The 13155-nt window shown below is 38.1% G+C and overlaps 3 protein-coding genes across 4 annotated transcripts in view; all 3 read left to right on the top strand.

Moving 5' to 3' along the window:
• prkcda (protein kinase C, delta a) overlaps positions 1-4615 on the top strand; it is an 18262-nt gene extending 13647 nt beyond the window's left edge. For both annotated transcript variants that reach the window (XM_077528936.1, XM_077528934.1), the window contains exons 14-18: positions 1505-1567; positions 1810-1948; positions 3367-3555; positions 3669-3797; positions 3908-4615. In XM_077528936.1, coding sequence (XP_077385062.1) covers positions 1505-1567; positions 1810-1948; positions 3367-3555; positions 3669-3797; positions 3908-4066 — 679 coding nt within the window. In that variant the 3' untranslated portion in view covers positions 4067-4615. The remainder of the gene's footprint in view (positions 1-1504; positions 1568-1809; positions 1949-3366; positions 3556-3668; positions 3798-3907) is intronic.
• A 622-nt stretch (positions 4616-5237) lies between these two features.
• rft1 (RFT1 homolog) lies at positions 5238-10297 on the top strand. Its single transcript, XM_077528818.1, has 10 exons — positions 5238-5441; positions 5513-5598; positions 6051-6173; positions 6243-6534; positions 6611-6745; positions 6823-7083; positions 7500-7644; positions 8096-8201; positions 9098-9347; positions 9422-10297. Exons 1-10 carry the CDS (start codon positions 5328-5330, stop codon positions 9584-9586), a joined length of 1677 nt encoding a protein of 558 aa, XP_077384944.1. The 5' UTR covers positions 5238-5327; the 3' UTR covers positions 9587-10297.
• A 150-nt stretch (positions 10298-10447) lies between these two features.
• Positions 10448-12931, top strand: mustn1a (musculoskeletal, embryonic nuclear protein 1a). The gene is made up of 3 exons (XM_077528820.1): positions 10448-11054; positions 11130-11253; positions 12676-12931. Exons 1-3 carry the CDS (start codon positions 11046-11048, stop codon positions 12771-12773), a joined length of 231 nt encoding a protein of 76 aa, XP_077384946.1. The 5' UTR covers positions 10448-11045; the 3' UTR covers positions 12774-12931.
• Positions 12932-13155: the final 224 nt, after the last annotated feature.

A 13155-nucleotide genomic window follows, 5' to 3' on the forward strand; every position in this document is an offset into this window, starting at 1 on the left:
ATTAAAGTCAGAATTGTCACTTTAGAGTTAGAATTCTTAAAGTCAGAATTCTGAGTTTAATCTCAGAGTTCTCAATTTAAAGTGAGTATTCTAAGATTAAACTCAAAGTGAGAATTCTGACTTTAATCTCAGAATTCTGACTTTATTTCTGTTTTATGTACAGCACTTTGTATACAGCAATGCTTGTTTTAAAGTTGTTTTAAAGAGTTTAGTTTAGTCTCAGAATACTGACTTTATTCTCAGAATTCTGACTTTAAAGTGTGAATTCTGACTTTATTCTCAGAATTCTGACTTCCCCCCTCAATTAGTAGCGCTACGTCAGTTAAAAATCAGAGATTAAAGTCAAAATTCTGAGTTTAGTCTCAGAATTCTGACTTTAAATTGAGAATCCTAACTTTAATCTTAGAATTCTCACTTTATTAACTTTAATCTCAGAATTCTGACTTTCTGACCCCCCCATTAGTAGCTCTACGTCACAATCACAATTCTGAGATTAAAGTCAGTATTCTTACTTTAAAGTCAGAATTCTATGACTAAAGTCAGAATTTTCTCTTTAAAGTCAGAATTCTGAGAATAAAGTGAGAATTTTTTTTCTCCTCTTCACTGGCCTAAGCTAAAATCACATCACAAAAAAACATAAACAAAATTGAAATTATTGTCCCTTCATACTCGCGTTTGCTTTCCATTGGATCATTATGTACTCAGAATATGTAAATAAGCATCCGGCTCAGTGTGTGCTCAAGCTGTCACTGCAAAGTGGAATGCATCTGCTCCATACGGTTATGCAATATTTTTCTTTAAGCCACAACTGAACTGCTGCTGAGTTTTAAGTGGCCTCTCTCTCGCTCTCTTTCTGCAGATTCTAACCAAAGGACTCGGTGTAGTGTAGAAGACAAACAACCTCATGCAGCTCAGCCTATTTAAATTGATTTATACCAGCTTCACATAAACAGCTGGACTTAACTTCAGGCGGTTCTAAAGTAGGAGCACATAAAACGCTTACAAAACAAGTGGACTTCAACTTTAAGGTCAACGGCTTGATTTAGTTTGAGAAGTTGAGGAAAGTAATTTGCTCTTTGAAGCTGTGAGCAGCACCGAACATAACTTCTATATGAATGAATGAACTATACAATAAAAAATGAATGCTACTGATCGACCGTTTTAAAACTGCATTTCATTACATTGTGGTGTTGATTTCAATTCAATTAATTGTTCAGCCCAACTGGTAGTCGTTTTTTCTTGTCTGCGCAGTTCAGCCCGACACAGATGACAAGCGAAGCGGGTCACTCGAGACACTCGACTCTTTTCGGCCCGGTGCCACACTCGGCTTTCACATGATAGCAGCATTATTCGCCCGCCTACTACTCCATACAAATGTCCTCCTCAATAATTCACGTCCACGCTGAAAGGAGCCTCCTGTAGACGCCAGCGTTTGGCTTCCTGCCGGTTGGCACGTTGCTGACATTTGTCTGTCCCGCCGTTTTTTTTGTTGTTGTCATTACAGGTTTTACTCTTCTGAGATCATTTGCGGCCTTCAGTTCTTGCATTCCAAAGGGATCATCTACAGGTCAGCAAGTCAACCTAGTGTTTCAATTTTAAGTCCGTAGCAGGATTTTGTAACAAGTTGTAAGTGTGAAGTGAAAATGAACATCTATCTTCACACTTCCTGATAAACCATCAAACACTTCACTACATTTTCACTATCATACAGTAAGTGTAACCAAGGGCATTCAAGGGTCATCTTAGGACAAAAAAACAAAACAAAAAAATGGTTTTTGTTTGTAATGCTGCTTCATTTTGCTCCTCCAGAGATCTAAAGTTGGACAATGTGATGCTGACTCATGAGGGACATGTTAAAATTGCGGACTTTGGCATGTGTAAGGAGAACGTCTTTGGAGAGAACCGGGCCACGACTTTCTGCGGTACACCTGACTATATAGCTCCTGAGGTACTTTGCTCTGGATGCAGTACTGTGACTGCGGCCAAAATGCTAAACAAACAAACAAAAAAAAAAAAGTTTTATTGCTGCACAAATTGCGCAAGGCAGGAAACCCGATACGGGAACTGCAAAAATGTAGATAATTTCCCTAAAGATTTTAAATTGTACATGACATCACTGCACTAATGTGAGTACCACTGGCATATATAGCACAGTAAACATCTGTGGATACTTTCTATGTCCAAAATGAACTCATTAATTCATCCATTTACTCTAAGTTTTCTTCAAGAAAACCCACGTAAGCATAAAGAGAACATGCAAACTTCACACAAGATGGCGGTAGCTGAAATTGTAACATTGAACCTTAGAAGTGTGAAAATTATAAGACATTAATTGGTCTTACGAAGGGAATTGAATAGTTAAATAATAATTTTTCTGACCCCCCCCCCCCAAAAAAAAGGGCTGTGCACAACATGGGCAGACAAGCAGATGTAGGATAGTATGACTTGGCCTTTAAATGTCTAATAATAATAATAATAATCATAATAATCATAATAATAATAATTTTATTGATGTAGCACCTTGAAAGCAACACAGCACAAGGTGCTTTACAAACAAATACAATACAAACACATAAAAGCCACCAGGCAATTAAAACAATTAGACATAAGGAAATTAAAATTTAAAAAAACAAATATACTAATAAAGTAAAAGTCAAACTATGTAATCAGAAAATACAAGCCCCCCAAAAAATAAGTCTTTAAAATAGACTTAAAAGATGTTAAGAGATGCCACATTTCTAAAATGGTTTGGAGTGCTGTTCCAGAGTCTCGGTCCCTTAACAACAAAAACTCGATCACCCTTAGTTTCAACTTGGACTCTGTAACTGCCAATAATGTTTGATTAGCGGATCTTAATCTTTTTTTGTTTATATGGATTGAAACGCTTCAGGTGCCACGCCATGGCGTGCTTTAAAAGTTATTAATATGATTTTAAAATCAATTCTAAATTGTCCCGGCAGCCAATGTAAAGATGCCAAACTCGAGGTGATGTGACTTCTTTTACTATTTCTGGTAAGCAGTCGTGTAGCAGAATTTTGAACTACTTGTAGTTTGTTCAAAGAATTCTTGTTCAAGTGAGTAAATAAATAATTACAGTAGTCCAGCTTGACGATAACAAAGGCATGAATAACTTTTTCGGTATCCTCAAATGGGAGAACCGACCTAATTTTAGCAATATTGCGGAGTTGCAAGTAGCATAACTGCACGAGCTTCTTTACATGGATATCAAATTCAGTTCTGAATCAAATCTCACACCAAGATTTCGAGAAGATCTAATATTCGAAACAAGAGGGCCATTGGGTGGTAGAATTTAATTCACATGTTTTCTTAATTTGAAAAAAAAAAAAGTTTGCTATGTCTTCATAGATCCTGCTGGGCCAGAAATACTCTTTCTCCGTGGACTGGTGGTCATTCGGCGTGTTGCTGTACGAAATGCTGGTCGGACAGTCGCCGTTCCACGGGGATGATGAAGATGAGCTGTTTGAGTCCATCCGCATGGACACTCCTCACTATCCCCGCTGGATCAACAAGGAGGCCAAGGACTTGCTGGAGCAGGTCTGTACACACAGAACTACTTATACTATTATACTTTGTAGAGCTTGATTTGTTTTGTTTTTTCGATGTAATCATAGCTACTGTTTTTATTTTTGTCATTTGTCTCCCTCCAGTTATTTGAAAGAGATCCCACACGCAGGCTTGGGATCATGGGTAATATTCGTTTACACGCCTTCTTCAAATCCATTGACTGGCAGGCCTTAGAGGACAGGGAGGTGGAGCCACCCTTCAAGCCCAAAGTGGTATGACACACATGCACACAATTGGAAAAATCTTCCTCACTGTGTCAACTTTGCAACCGCTGCAGATGTTTTTGTTGTTGTTCATGGGAGTTATTTGCTGCTGATTACAGAGAGCACCGAACGACTGCAGCAACTTTGATCGGGAGTTCCTGAGCGAGAAGCCCCGCTTGTCCCACAGTGACAAGAATTTCATAGACTCCATGGACCAGTCGGCATTTGCCGGCTTTTCTTTCATGAACGCCAAGATGGAGCTCCTCTTGGAGAAGTAACTCTTGAATGAACAGTGAGACTGGGTTGACAAACCCCCCGTGTTAAGGTGCAAGTTCAATTTTTGTGTCACATGGTTAAACCTGCCAAATAGCTGGTCCACCAGCAGAATTTGCGTGACCTTGTTTTAAGCACAAATTTCTCTCCTTGGGTACAAGTAGATATTTTTAGAACATTTGGAGGTACTGTATATATTAAGCCCATTGTATTTGTGTGCATGCATCTAAACTGTTGTGTAGCCTGTGAGAATTAATAATACAGTAATGCCTGTAAGAAATAATAATACAGTAATAATGATAAAAACGGTGGTAGGTTGATAACTTACGTTATATTTTGTGTCACTACTGCCATCTTGTGTGATTTTTGTCGTAAACAGTTCAAACCAGCAACTAACAAATGTTGATTTACTGTACTGTACGTAGATCTCAAATCAACCATGGTGTATTCATCTTGAATTATGGATTTTAATAAGAATTGTGAATTACATCTCTTTATTTGAATAAATCGATGTCTTGCTAACGAACATGGAATAAATCCACCGGTCTTCCATAGCAGGGGTGAGCTGCCTTTATTTCAGAGCATTTGATGTGGCCTCTCATGGCAATATTCTAAAGACAAATAAAACTGTCAGGAAACTATTATTTAAAAAAAAAATATCCAACTTTAATGTTAAAAATCTAAAACTGAAGCATTTTTTAAATCTTACTTGGTACTTTGAATTCACACAAGCATAAAGAAAAATGAATGTCCTCACCTTCAGACATCAGTGGATGGTAGTATCTGAAATTGTGTACTGTATATAGATAGCATATATTGATGTAGCATGTGTATTGGTACGCTGTGAATGTATTTTATTTTATTTTTTTTACTGTCTCCATCTTTTATTTCTAAGTAAAAAAAAAAGAAGAAAAAAAAGCCTCCAATCCAGATCTTTGTTTCTGTCTTTATAACATATAGTAATTAATTTATGAATAAGTTACGACATATATACTGTATGTTGGCCTATGCATATTTATTTTTTATCTTTATTGTTTAGCTTTCAATGCGTAGTTAATGTGTTATTGTATCTTTAAATAAACGCGAAGGCGTCGTTACACGCGGCGTAGCGGCCAATGGCGTCGCGCGTAGCTCATGATGTCACTAGAAATTACGTCTGTACAATGTGTACGGAAGTGGATTCGCCACTGAGTTCCTGTCATGTGTGCGCTACTCGGACTGGTTCTTTCTTTTAACGCAGTGGAAATAAATTAATTGTGACATTTAATGTCGAAAAACTGCGTAAAACAGATTTTAAGCGGGACAAATAGTTCCAGAATGAGCTCTCAGGACGTCCTCAAAAACGCGTCCACGCTCGCGTCGTACAATGTGGTACTACAGGTGAGTAAATGCTAACGTGGCTTAACTTGTGTGCAAAATGCTTCCTGAAATATATTAATGTTTCATATCAGGTGATGTTCCGTGGGCTCACCTTCTTATTGAACGCTTTCACCCTGCGTTACGTGTCTAAAGAACTGATCGGAGTGGTGAATGTCAGGTAAGACGGGTTAAAGTCAGGTAAGACCAGTTTTTTAGACGAGCATCATTGGCATGTATTTTACATCACCGCTCAATTTAATTACACACTTACTTAGGCAGGTTGAAAACTGGATTAGTTTAGTCGAACACAAAGCTTATTTACTCGCAGTAGTTGAATACATATTTAAAGTACGGATCCCCTAAAGTGACATGGGGGAAAAAAGTGAAATATTTTTCCCATTTCTCGTCCAAATGAGAAACCTTCTTGTCATAATGATAAGTGGTCTCGTTTTGAATGGAACTTTTTCGTTAAGATGAATGTTTACTACTCTTCCACACACACGTCCCACTGATGAGTTCTCACAATACTGTACAGTGGTTGGAAATGGAAATAACTGATAAACTGTGCTACTATGCTCAAAGCATTTTTTTAAATAATGGTAATGGCTGTTATTGTCTTCATATTTCCAGGCTTACGTTGCTGTACACCACGTTAGTATTTCTGTCCAGAGAAGCCTTTCGAAGAGCCTGTCTGAGTGGCTCTGTCGATGGGAAGCACAACTGGAGGCAGCTCATCAACCTGCTATGGCTGACGTAAGCATGACCAACTTTGTTAACTGTGTAACGTTTGCTTGTCTCTTTAAAGCAGTCTTGGTCTGTCAGGTTGCCTCTAGGTGTGCTATGGGGAGCCCTGCTTGCCGCCGTGTGGCTCTGGCTCCTGGAGGTGCCGGACCCACAGGTGGTCCCTTTCTACGGCCCCGCCGTGGTGCTGTTCGCCCTAGCGGGGGTGCAGGAGCTCCTTTCGGAGCCCCTTTGGGTGCTGGCCCAGGCGCACATGTTTGCGAGGCTAAAGTTGGTCGCTGTGAGCTTGGCCATGCTGGCGAAGTGCGGCATGACGGTGGTGCTGGTGGTTTCTGCCCGGGAGTGGGGCCTTTACATCTTCTCTGCTGCTCATGTAAGAATCTGCTCCAAATGCGATGTGTTACTTGTGCATCCAAATGAGTAGCTTTTAATCTTTGGGTATGTTTTAGCTGGTGTACACAGGAATCCTGGTGCTGTGCTATGTGGTTTACTTTATTCGGTTCTTGCCATCCAAAGAGGCGAGTGAGAGTAATTTCCCCTTGCGCAACATTCGAGATCTGATGCCGCGCACAGCTAATGGAGAGGTAGTGTTTGTTGCTTATATCACATCAGCAGTTTTAGAGAAGGCGGCAGGTCCCCTTAGCCATCCGTCTGTTTGTAGCCGTTGGTGGACTGGAACATGGCCGGGCTGACCTGGAGCTTCTTCAAGCAGTCGTTCCTCAAGCAGATCCTGACGGAAGGCGAGCGCTACGTCATGACCTTCCTGAACGTCCTCAGCTTCGGCGAGCAGGGCGTGTACGACATCGTCAACAATCTGGGCTCCATGGTGGCGCGCTTCATCTTCCTGCCAATCGAGGAGAGCTTCTACCTGTTCTTCGCCAAAGTGCTGGAGCGAGGCCGCGATGTGAAAAGCCAGAAACAGGTGTGTACAATGGAGGACAGAAAATGCCTGAATGAATGAATGAATGAATGAATGAATGAATGAATGAATAAATAAATAAATAAATAAATAAATTTTTCCTTGTATTTATTTTTGTATATATATATATATATATATATATATATATATATATATATATATATATATATATATATATATATATATATATATATATATATATATATATATATATTTTTTCTATTTAGATATTTTTATGTTTTTAATTTTTGAATTTTTTAAAAAAAATCTTTTTTTTATTTTAGATTTATTTATTTGTTTATTTATTTATTAGTTTGTTTTGATTATTTGGGCATTTTTGGTCCTCACTAGTGCACAGGCATATTTTGTGTAAATAAATATTGTTGAGTTCAAGTTCATGCTGCGATTGTTGTCTTCAGGAAGACATGGGTGTCGCCGCAGAGGTGCTGCAATGTCTGCTCAAACTGGTGCTAGTGATCGGACTCATTATTGCAGTCTTTGGGTACGCCTACTCTGAACTGGCTCTGGATATTTATGGTGGATCTCTGCTGAGCAGTGGGGCAGGTAAAACACGATGATAATTAGGGATGTTTGATACTACATTTTTTCCCCCCAGACTGATACTGGTAAGAGCACTCAACCTTTGAGTAGTCACAGATACCAATACCACTAGTTCTTATGATTTCCACCCAACAAACAATGACAGATTATTTTGAACAAAGACATGAAATTAATGGCATTTGTCTATTCTTCTAATTCCTAGTTCCTAAAAACACACACACAAAAGCCGTCACGAGTACCAAAAACTTGATATATGGCTTAGTACCGGCCTGATACTGATACATGGTATCTATACTCGCAGCAGATGTCAAATTAATTGGTGAGTGACATTGCCATAGCGGTGTTAGTTGAATAGTATATTCTCAATATCAACATTATTACTTTATGACATTTAGACGAGTGGCGAGGCGATCCAATAATTTTCAATTGACTACTTGTTTGTATTTTGTTGAAGGTCCATCCCTGCTGCGATGCTACAGCTGCTACGTCCTCCTGCTGGCTGTGAATGGCGTGACCGAGTGCTTTGTTTTTGCTGCAATGAGCCAGGAGGAGGTTGACAAGTAGGCACAAAAACATTCACCAGCTTCTATATCGCCACTAGGGATGTATGAAGGTCACAATATGATAATTACCACAATATGATGGGGAGGTTGGCGATACAATATTGTAAAAAAAAAAAGTGCTCATACTAAAAAAAAAACCCCACACAGAATATATATATATATTTTTTTTACATTACAGCAATACAAACCATTAGAAAAATACTATATATATATATATATATATATATATATATATATATATATATATATATATATATATATTGAGGCACTTACTTGATAATGCATTCACACATTGAGTCCCTACATATATTGACTCTGTTCTCAAGTATATCAAGTTCCCCTCCATCTGGCCGTTAGTGTGGTTTTTAAACAAAGAAGGGCCAAAACATGCCCCGTGAAAATTTAACTGCACTAAAAAAGCCAGCAGAGGGTGCTAGAACTTCACAAATGGAAATCAATCCGACTTTTTAAACAGATGAGCTGCTTTTAATATCGAGACATGATGATGACGACAATATTTTGTGGCAGTTTTAATATCACAATATCACGATACTGGCGTTATCGTTACATCCCTAATCGCCACCACAGTTAAAATTTATTGTCAAACTGAATATAAAATAAAGAAAATTAGCTGTTATGTATTTAAAACGACCAGAAACTATGCCTTAAGAAAGCTAACAAACAATTTTATTGCAGTACTTTTCAACAAACAAGATGTAAACAGTTTTCGCTCACTTGCGATTTAGGCAGTTTAACGTACTTTCGCCCCCTGATAGTTGGCTGACTACTAGTTGAGAAAGTCCACGATTAGATTTGCAGCAGAGCCCACATTTTAAATGTTAACTAATCACTGACCATCAAGTTAATTGTCAACTTCTATTTTTCATTTCTAGGTACAACTTGGTGATGCTGGCCCTGTCTGCGTCCTTCCTCTTCTTGTCCTACATGCTGACGTGGTGGGCGGGCGGCATTGGCTTCATCCTCGCCAACTGCCTGAACATGGCCCTCCGGATCACGCACAGCGTCTTGTACATTCACCGCTACTTCCTGTCCAGTCCGTGGAAACCCCTGCGAGGCCTGCTGCCCTCGGCGCCGCTGTGCCTGGCGCTCGCCTTCAGCGCGGTCGTCATGGTCATCAGTGAGGTATCGTCACGCACGTCATTCCTCATTTCGAGGTAATGGCGTTTGTATTGAAAGTGGCTGTTTTTTTGTTGCAGGGTGCTTTCTGCTGCGACAACGGTTGGCTACTCAGGTTGTTCCACGTCAGCGTGGGCCTGGCTTGTCTTGTTCTTGTTCTTGGAGCCGTTGTGCTCACAGAAACGCAACTTTTTGTGTTTGTGAGGACGCAGCTTTTGCCTCAGTACAGGAAAAAACACGCGTAACTTAAAGGACAGTAAACAAGTGATTTTTTATTTTATTTTTTTTAATGTACCTTGGCTTGGAGACAAGTGCAGGTGCGTCTCAATAATGTAGAATATTGTAGAAAAGTATAGTATTTTTGTAGTATAATTACAAAAAATCAAGCTCATTTTTTATATGCATTTATTTTGTTTACCTTATTCACTGCCAGCCCAGTAAAAAACAAAAAAATGGATCTGTTGACGTCTATAGCTGTCAATGGCAGTGAATGAAATTATTTTTCAGAAGGCTAATTTCCATATTGATAATCATTTTGTTTCTTATGAAATATTCAATTGCCATAATGTGGTGTATTGTGGGTTTTTGTTAGCTGCAAGATAATCAACAAGAAATTAAATAAAATATACTCTGTATGACTGCGATTGGCTGGCAACCAGTCCAGGGTGTACCCCGCCTACTGCCCAAAGACAGCTGAGATAGGCTCCAGCAGCCCCCGCGACCCTTGTGAGGAATAAGCGGTCAAGAAAATGGATGGATGGATACTCTGTATGGAGTGAATTTATCAAATTATGAAATTCACCACTGAAACAAATTAAGTATTCAATGATATTCTAATTTATTAAGATGCACCTGTATGTGAATGAATGATGTCATGTGAAGAAGTGCACCCTCACTGCGCACATCATTAGGTACACCTTCCTGATCTGTTTTGTAATAAAATTTCATACTAATTATGCGCAGTTTTGATTCAGAAGTTTTTGTAATAATGCATCTAACTACTGTACTCTAAATAAGGCAGTGCCTGTCAATCAACATGAAGATTTTTGCTTAACTTGTACACATGTACCTAATGAATGTGACTAATAAGTTGATGGGACCAATTTAATTGGGTGTGAAAATTGGATGAACACTTTTTTTGTTTAACAGATGAAGTTATGAAATATTCTGTTGGTTTTATACTGCCTCATATAACAGCAATGGACTATGTCCTTGATGGACTATGGACAAAAACAATGTATTTATTTTTTATTTTTTTTTAAATGAAAGACAATTTGAATGTTCCGAACTGCTATTTTGATGTCAGTTTTGTGTTACGTAAAAATAATGCTTCCAGGATGAGTTGTTCAGGTATGTAGCGCAGAACCTGTTAGCTGATATCATGTCTGTTACGTTGTTTATGACCTTGTTAATCTGTCCATTGTGTCATTATGGGGAATGAGCAGAGGGCTGGAAGAACGTTCCTTTTTTTTTTTTTTTTTTTTTTTTTGTCGTGTGTTAAATGAGATTTTAATACCAACACAGAGTTTCTCATTTTCAGTAGTTTGAAGTTTGAAGCTGGAATAAATTTTCACACAAACCGTAGGAGGAGCTTTTACACTCATGACATCATTTGTTAATACCGAGAAACAGATTTATGGTCCACTTGTGAGTCAGACTATATAAACGGGCTGCACTGAGGAGAAAACAGCTGACCTCACCAACATGTCTCAAGTAAGAGCACATTTGACTGAGCGTGTGTTGTCCCAAAAGTTTGAACATCGGTCACTGTTGTTTTTTTTTTTTTAGCAGCCGCAAGAAGAAGCAGTGCAACGTCCTGCGGTGAGCCAGGAGGAGCTGGCTGACACAAGGAATAGACTTGGTGGCAGTGGACCAGCGAAGAGCAAAACTTTTGAAGTCATGGAGGAGTGTGGTGAGTGCGCACACGTGCAGAATATGCAACATGTTGTTGGCAGAAATGAAACATATGGGTTATATGTAAGTTGACGTTAGCAGTAAGTTAGCTTATGATGTAGAAAGTTTCCACTCCATGTAGGGCGACGAGAAGGAATGTTGTAATGACAGGAGCCAGACTGTTTTCCCTGTGGAATGAAGTGTGTATGTGGACCTATCCTTTTTATTTAGGGAAACCATTAAAATGCTTGGAATCCCCCCCGCATCAAACAACTAAATATTATTGTGGGAATGCTGAAAAGCATTCTCACATATGTTGTTTATAACCTTTATTATAGCATTTTATTCTCACTTTTTTGGCATCAAACAACTCCAACATAATACTTCCGATTTACAACGTTCAAATTTCAACTTGCTAAGCTAATGTTAAGTTAGCACGCTAAGCTAATGCTAATGCTAAGCTTTAAACAAAACACAACAATTATCAGCTTATCGTTATCGAAATCTGCACTTTCTAAATTATTGGTGTATTGTATTGGTTGAAAATAGCGTTATCATGCATACCTAATAAAAGCATATTATAAATGCACTAAATACACAACTTAGATAATTATATTATGACTACTACTACTATTATAATTACTAGTAATTACTAGTAGTTATGTAATTACTTTGTAATTTTAACATAATTTATCCTTCAATTTCCTTCATTAGGCATTCAGCTATTAGCATTCAGCTTTCAGCATTCCCACGCAATTTCTCCAGAAATTGCACTTACTTTCGTCTGGTTACTATTTATGGTGTAGGTGCAATAGAATAATTGCCTTAATTTTAGAAATCTTAATTTTTTAAACATTTTAGATTTTTTTCCTAAATGACTAATTGTATTAATTTTATTGATCATATATGAAACCCAAATCTCACCATCTCAAGAAATTATATTACACAATCAAAAATATTTTTAATTTCCTAATTTCCCTTCTGAACAATATTTTGCTATGTGTTTAATAGCATAAGTTTCTTTTTTTTTTTTTTAAATTGGATTACTGAAATAAGATTTAAAAATGAACTTTTCTACCATGGATTGATGCAAATTAATTGTAATGTAGAATTAATGTGGTAATTGAGGCAAAATGGAGTGTACTGTACTTGGCTGCAACATTATTCAAGTTAATACAACAGTGTCATCAAAATAAGTTAAATATCAGAACACTCTGCCATCTGTCAAAATGACAAACTACAACAAAACTTATTTTTACTGTATTATACTAAGTACCGGTACACCTTTCATCATGTTCACTATTGCCTTTTTGTAATGTGTGTAATGTCCATTTGAAATTTACCTACCGGTAATATTATTCCCTAAATTCCTCAAAATTTCTGCGGACCACATCACAGGTCAGGTCTGAATATGTTGATTGTTGTGTTTATTTTTCCACAGAGAAAATGGGTAAAACTGCTCCATCCGTGTTCAGTGCCGTGAGGTCAGGAGGAGAGACGGCTTTGAACACTCGCTCAGCCCGACCCGCCAGGAAGTAGACTGAGATCGCCTTCCTTTTAGCACTTGTGGCTCAATGTTTGTTGGGCATCCCTTGTTTTTAAAACACCTTTTCATTCTGCAAGTCCATCACAATATACACCAGCACCATCTAATGTGAGCCAGCAAAAGCTGTATTAAAGGTATGTTCAGAAAAGTATTATTTGAGCAATATATTGTGATTGGTTTAATTGTTTAGATTTAACCTTTTCATGTAGCTGCATGAGGAAATCAACCTAATAGAAAGAGCTGTTGGCATAATGCAACTATTAACACATTCACTGCCAGCCCAGCAAAAATGCATCATTTGACATCTTTTTCCGTCAATGGCAGTGAATGAGTTAATAGCTTGGATAGTAAGTTTTGGTACAGCTCTTGTATTGG

The sequence above is a fragment of the Festucalex cinctus genome, chromosome 8 (assembly GCF_051991245.1).
Source record: "Festucalex cinctus isolate MCC-2025b chromosome 8, RoL_Fcin_1.0, whole genome shotgun sequence".
NCBI lineage: Eukaryota > Metazoa > Chordata > Actinopteri > Syngnathiformes > Syngnathidae > Festucalex > Festucalex cinctus.